General features: G+C 35.0%; 1 protein-coding gene and 1 pseudogene across 1 annotated transcript; both read left to right on the top strand.

The window, feature by feature from the left end:
- The first annotated feature begins 466 nt into the window (after positions 1-466).
- Positions 467-1,057, top strand: LOC124975034 (olfactory receptor 8K5-like). Its single transcript, XM_047537929.1, has one exon. It carries the CDS (start codon positions 467-469, stop codon positions 1,055-1,057), a length of 591 nt encoding a protein of 196 aa, XP_047393885.1.
- Positions 1,058-6,006: 4,949 nt separating this feature from the next.
- On the top strand, positions 6,007-6,971 carry LOC124975035 (olfactory receptor 8J3-like; annotated as a pseudogene).
- Positions 6,972-7,232: the final 261 nt, after the last annotated feature.

Genomic DNA, 7,232 nt, shown 5'->3' on the forward strand with positions numbered 1-7,232 from the left:
TGGCTAACATGTCTTGCCTTTACAAGTTTGAAAAAAATATATCTTTGTGAGTTTGTTGATAAAAGCCCATACAGGGTCTTCAAGTAGAAATGAGGTATCCAATGTTTAAATTTAATTTGTTTCATGTTTCTGATCCTCTATTTTTAAGAGTACCGAAACTCCACAAAAATTGTCTAACAAAATGGAATTATATGAAGAAAAATTTGAGTCCATTGTATAGATGATATGAAGACTGATGTTTCTATATTAATACCTACATGGTTTTGTGACCAATAATTATACTCCAAATATTGCTGACTCTATTAAGAGTTTATGACGTAACAGAGGGATCACAAGGATCCCTGCTTTTCAAAAATTTATCTTTCATTTAACTTTTAGAATAAGAACCATTTCCTTTTATGCATGTGCCACCCAGATGGCTTTCATCATTACTTTCATTATTAGTGAACTTTTCATCTTGTCCACCATGGCCTATGACCGCTATGTGGCCATCTGCAACCCTCTGCTCTACAATGTCATCATGTCTCAGAGACTCTGCCATGTGCTGGTGGGCATTCCATACCTCTACAGCATCTTTCAGGCTCTGATGATCACTGTTAAGATTTTCATACTGACCTTCTGTGGCTCCAAGGTTATCACTCATTTCTACTGTGATGATGTACCCTTGTTACCTATGCTCTGCTCAGATGCACGGGATATAGAATTATTGATCATACTGTTTTCAGCATTTAATTTGTTCTCATCCCTCCTGATCATCTTGGTATCCTACATTCTGATTCTGCTTGCCATATGTCGAATGCATTCTGCAGAAAGCAGGAAAAAAGTTTTCTCCACATGTGGGTCTCATCTGACAGTGGTGGTGGTGTTCTATGGGTCTCTACTTTTTATGTATGTGCAGCCCAAATCCACTCACTCCTTTGAAACTGATAAACTGGTCTCTGTATTTTACACTTTAGTGATCCCCATGTTTAACCCTTTGATCTACAGCATTAGGAACAAAGAGGTAAAAAATGCCTTCCACAGGGTCTTTAAGAATCAATGCAAATTTTGTATTTGATATTTAATATGCAAAGCTGCTCCAGTTAACTTTGATAAGGCAATGTCAGTTGACACTGCGTCTAACATATATGAATATATTCTTTATTTATCACTTCAAAATTCATGATACCGTACAGAAAACTAGATTATTTCCTTTATTTCTACCCAAATTAACCCTCGTATTTCAGAACTCAATTAAATTAAATTTCAATTCTTTCTTAATATTTTTTGCTTCTGGTTCAATGTCTTCAGTACTTCTATGGTCATTTTTATTCTCTCAATGGGAAGACCTTAAACTCTGTGTTAACTAACTATGTTTGTTTTGCAGGGTTTTGTTGTTTGGACAAAGACCTTTTTATGCTTGTTTTCATTGTATGTTCTGAACCTAAAATAATAATGTAAATGAAGCGAGTGTCCTGCAGACATCATATATTTAGAACACATGTTCTTTTTTATGTGTTTCCCATATTTTCAATCTTTTTTCCTTTAGTAAGAAAATAATATTTTATATTTAAATTGATTGCGGGTAACGGAAGCATACTTTGGTCATATCGCTCCCTGTTATCCTATATGTCACTATCATCATGAATATTTCCTCCACACAAACTCCCCCTGAGTTTGTGGTTGAATTCAGAATTGCACATGTCAGCACTGGATATCCACAAGTGTGTCAAAAGAGTGACCGGGATACTGTAAGCCACACTTTTCCCAGATGTAAACACAGGGCAGGAAGACATGCAAATTCCAAATATCTAGTGTGGGTTCTTGTCCAACACCAGGACATCTGGTACAGGTCTCAGAGTTTATAGCTGCTTTGCACATTTCTAAGAACTTGAAAATAAGTCTCAAGTTGACACAACTGATTCTTGTTTAAAACATTTGACATTTTTTACGGAAACAAGGTGCTTTATAATTTAAAAAATATTGTATTATAAGGACCAAATTAAAGATTCCAAAAAGCTCAATTTCCAAAACTAAAAAAAAAATATCATGAGCAAGTGTTTATTGACTCTAATAATATCAGATTATATACTGAAAAAGAAAAGATGTCAGCTTAAATGAGTCATTTAAAATGCTACCTGAGCTTCTTACCTAAACCAGGAGCAATGGCACATGCCTATATTCCCAGCGACTCTGGAGGCTGAGGCAGGAGGATCTCGAGTTCAAAGTCAGCCTCAGCAACATCAAGACACTAAGCAACTCACTGAGACCCTGTATCTAAATAAAATATAAATAGAGCTGGGAATGTAGCTCAATGGTTGAATGCCCCAGAGTTCAATCCCCGGTATCACACCCACCACTGGGAGAAAAAAAAAAAAAAAAAAAAAGATGGTACCTAAAATAAAGACAGAAAGAAAACAAAATTCTGAATTGAATCATGAAAATAATCTCAGTGATCTACTGCAGATGAGGCACAATTTACCTAGTAGTGTATAATAGTAGGTTCAAGCGAAAAGAAGAGTATACATAGGGCAGGAATAAAACATGGGAAGAAATGCTGGCCAGAATTCCCTCCCAAAATTATTTTTAAAACATAATACCAGAGATGTAAATGACTAAAATAGTTCCAAGAAGGATAAACAGAAACAAATGACATCAATGTGCATCTCCATAAAATTTTTAGAATTAAGTGATAAAGAGCAACCTTGGAAAACAATCAAAATAAAAAATTCATATAAACATAAGAATAAATTATGTGCTACTAATTTTTTGGAAGAAATAATAGGGGTTATAATGTGTTGCCTTATGCCAGCCTATGTTTATATATCTGGAAAAGTTCTGTATTCAGCAAAAATATTCTTGGTCAATGGGTGTTGGATGACCAAATCTGCCCCATCTTTTCTAGAAAGTCATTGTTTTATTCACTCATGAATTATGTACTGGTGTGTGTTATACCCCTAATATGCACATGGCATTGTGACACTGAAATTCTGGCCAAGGCATACCTATGATTTTCAGGATTCTGTGAGAACACAAATTTTTATTTAGTTATAGTGAGGCATGACATGTGTTTTATTCTTCCTAGTGGATTTTCTGAGAATAATTAACAGAGGCGCAAGGCACTCTGCCTCAGTTAATGATGTGTAATTAGTTTATATTTGAATTAGATTAGAACTTCAAAAAATTAGTCTCAAGGGTGGAAAAGATAATTTAAATCCATTCTGTAGCAACCTGTCAGGATTAAAATCATGGGAAGCCAAAGCAGACATTCAGGAAGGTAAGTTGCAACATTGGTCTTTGACATTTCTAAGGACACACAGCTTAAGATGGGCTATCCCCAAAGATCCTCAGAGACCCTGTACTCTGCAAAAGTAGTTATGCCTTTTAATACAGTTTTCTGCTGTCAAAAGCGTTAATGTGCAAGACTGACATGCAGACCGCAATTTTCTTTCCATTACTGACACCACCTTGTTTTGTCATTAACTCACTGACTTAATCATCTACTTTAACGAAGATCTACCTTTATATTTTTTACTTAGGGTTCCTTCAGTTCCATTCCCCATTCCTGAATTAAATCAGAAAATGACTTTCTAGAAAAGATGGAGCAGTATTTGGTCATGCAACACCCATTGACCAAGAATATTTTTGCTGAATACAGAACTTTTCCAGATATATAAACACTGAAGGTGGTCATTAAACTTAAGTTAATATATTATGTATCTATTGTATGGTGGGCATTTTGGAAGATTTTTAACTAGGTGCCATTCAAAAATGCAGATAATTCTGTACCCCCTACCCAAATCTTCACACTACAGCAAAATTTGACTTATGATAGCTTACTGCCTGATTTTTTTAAAAAGTTGATTTATGATTAGCAACCTCAGGGTAGGTTTTTTTGTCATCTACTGGAATGGCATCATTATTTTGAAAAATATGCAGCTCTGACAATACCTATTAGAAGAGATTGATGCATGAAAAGGTTAATTTCATTTGCTTCCATGTCTATTTTGTCTTTGTCATAAGATTGTCTACACAGTGTCACAGACTCAGTGCTAACACAGCATCATTCACATTGTAGGCGCTCGTTCAGCAAATAAATGGCTTTTTGACATCTCGTATTCTCTTCGTTGTTTGAGTAGACACTTTTTAATTTCAAGTATATGCATTTTCCAAATCATACTTGTTTAATCCACTGTAATACTCAAAGTGAAAATTGTGTGGAATTAAATCAGAAAATGACTCATGTAATCTTGATTCCTGACTCAACGCTGCCAAGCTACATAAAAATTCTCACAAATGTCATTTTTCAAAAGTCATGGCATTTTATTATATGTAAACTGTAACACAAGTATTGGCAAATAGAACTGTATATATTTAAGACAAGCAACATGATATTTGAGACACATACACACATTGTGAAATGAGTGCAATAATTAGGATAATTCCCTCTTTGTCACCTAATATGACTATCATTTCTTTTTTTTTTTTTTTTTTTTTTGTAGTGACAGCATTTAAAATCTGCTGTCATAGCAAATTTCAAGTAACAGACTACTCCTATTTTTGGAAAAGTAGGTTCATGAGGTGAGGGACAAGGGTCCTGAAGCTTGAACATGGTCTGGAAGAGCATCAAGTAAAGAAGTATATGGTTGATAATTAAATGAGAAGATAATTCAAATAAACCAAGGGGATGAAGGATATTTGGTCTCAGGGAAAAAAAAAAAAAACCCGACATCAGATATTCAATAGTATTAGGAATCATTTTGGTCTTATTTCTCTGGTTCTTCTTAAATCGTCATTTCATTATTTTTCTTATTTCAGAATAATTTTCTCTTTTTCAACCTATTTTATTCTTTTTAAAAGGAGAGAACAAGTTAATAGCTTTTTACTGTTTCAGTATTTATGATGATACAGTCATAACATAAGTTTAATTTGAAGTTTTTTGATAAGGAACTACCATAGGACTTGCTGCTGTCAGTGTCCACCACTGGAACTATCAATTGTGAATGCAAAGAGATCCCATTGTTTTAGCTAGGGGTAGGTGGCCATCATTAAAATAAATAATTCTAGGAAAATATTTGGCCATATTTAAATAGTAAGTAATTCTATGGTAAATCTATCTAATACAATTATCTGTATAAAATAAGGATAATTATTATAATAATAAAAATATCAGCAAGAAAATATAATAATAAGTCAACTAAAGACCCCATGTATTTTTATTTTATAAATAATATTAAGTTTTATAAATAAAAATAGTGACTAAAATAAGTGCATGGAAATGATTTGAAGAATACATACAGACAAGAAGAAGAAGAAAAGAGAGGGGTGGAATTAAAAGCAGAATCTAGTAAACCACATCAATGATTTACAAAAAATGACACAAATTACACTGATTTTATCTATTAAAGGCCAATGAGAGAATCAGAAAATTGAAAAAAGATCTGAGAATGCACCTTCATGTATTTTTGTCTGACTTAATTAAAATGGCAGAAAAGAAAAACCAGCTAACTTACATGGGTGGTATAATTTGCAAGTTCATATATCTCTTATACATACATGTAAGAAAAAGATGGAATAAAGAAACTGGGGCAGGCTGTACCCAGAATACTCTTGATAAAGAACAAGACATCCCAGATTAAGCAATCACAAGGAAACCTTGGTTCACTTGAGGACATAACACTTAGTTAAGCCTTTTATTGCAAAATACATGATAGTAATCGAAAGGATTCCAAGGTAGAAACGTATTCAGAATTCAATTAGATTGCAAGGGAGTTGCTCTTCAAACTCTTACATGATGTTGGACCATCACTTAATGTATCCTATTTGCTTTTTCTCTCCACAGGCAATGGGAAAGTATACTTATTTGACAAACTTTTAGTGTAATAACTGAGCTAGGAGAGTATATGATTCAAGAAAATCTCATTCTAGGATTTGTCCTTGCTCTCTAATGACAGTTCTATAAAAGGATTCTTTAAATTCATAACTACTTCTTTTTCTCCCGATATAGGATGAATTTCCAGTACCTTCATGGCTCCTGGAAATCTCTCCCAGGTGACTGAGTTCATTCTCATAGGAGTCTCAGATCTTCCAGAGCTGCAAATTCCTCTCTTCCTGCTCTTCCTGGTCATCTATGGGCTGACTGTGATGGGGAACCTGGGCATCATCACCCTCACCAGTGTTGACTCTCGGCTTCAGACCCCCATGTACTATTTCCTCCGACATCTGGCCATTATAAATTTTAGCAACTGCCACTAAAATGCTGGTCAATTTTTTGCTAAGTAAGAAAACCTCCTCGTACTTTGAATGTGCCACCCAACTGGGAGGATTCCTGGTTTTCATTGTAGCTGAGGTTTTCATGCTGGCAGTGATGGCCTATGACCGCTACGTGGCCATTTGCAACCCCCTGCTCTACATGGTGGTGGTATCTCGGAGGATCTGCAATCTGCTGGTGTCCCTCACCTACCTCTATGGATTTTGTACAGCTATTGTGGTTACACCTTGTGTGTTCTCTGTGTCTTACTGTGCTTCCAATTTCATCAATCATTTTTATTGTGATATTATGCCTCTGTTAACATTGTCTTGCTCTGATACTTACATTCCAGAAACAGTAGTCTTTATATCCGCAGCTTCAAATATTGTTTTTTTCTATGACTATAGTTCTAGTATCGTATTTCAACATTGTTTTGTCTATTCTAAGGATGCGTTCATCAGATGGAAGGAAAAAAGCCTTTTCCACCTGTGCTTCACACATGACGGCAGTCACAGTTTTCTATGGGACTCTACTATTCATGTATTTGCAGCCTCGAACTAACTACTCATTAGACACTGATAAAATGGCATCCGTGTTTTACACCCTGGTCATCCCCATGCTGAACCCCATGATCTGCAGCCTGAGGAACAAGGATGTGAAGGCTGCCTTAAGGAGGTTCATGATGAATCCAGGCTGTCCTTTAGGTCAATGTAATTTGGGGACTTTTGGGGTAAACAAATAGAAGTTTTATGCAACACAGAAACAAAATATGTTCAATAACTTGCTCAGGAATCTACAGATAGCAAGCAAGTTTGGAAGAAGTGTTTGTCAGAGTCAGAAAAAAAATCATGATGTGCATTTGAACAGAACAACAAAACACTGATGAGAGAAATAAGTCAATCATTCTCATTCTTTGACTTCCTTCGTTACTTCCTGTTACAAATAGCAGGGTTGAATATAGAGTATCACTCTTTCTGAAAATCTGCAATTATTCAAAACCAAA

The sequence above is a fragment of the Sciurus carolinensis genome, unplaced genomic scaffold, assembly GCF_902686445.1.
Source record: "Sciurus carolinensis unplaced genomic scaffold, mSciCar1.2, whole genome shotgun sequence".
NCBI lineage: Eukaryota > Metazoa > Chordata > Mammalia > Rodentia > Sciuridae > Sciurus > Sciurus carolinensis.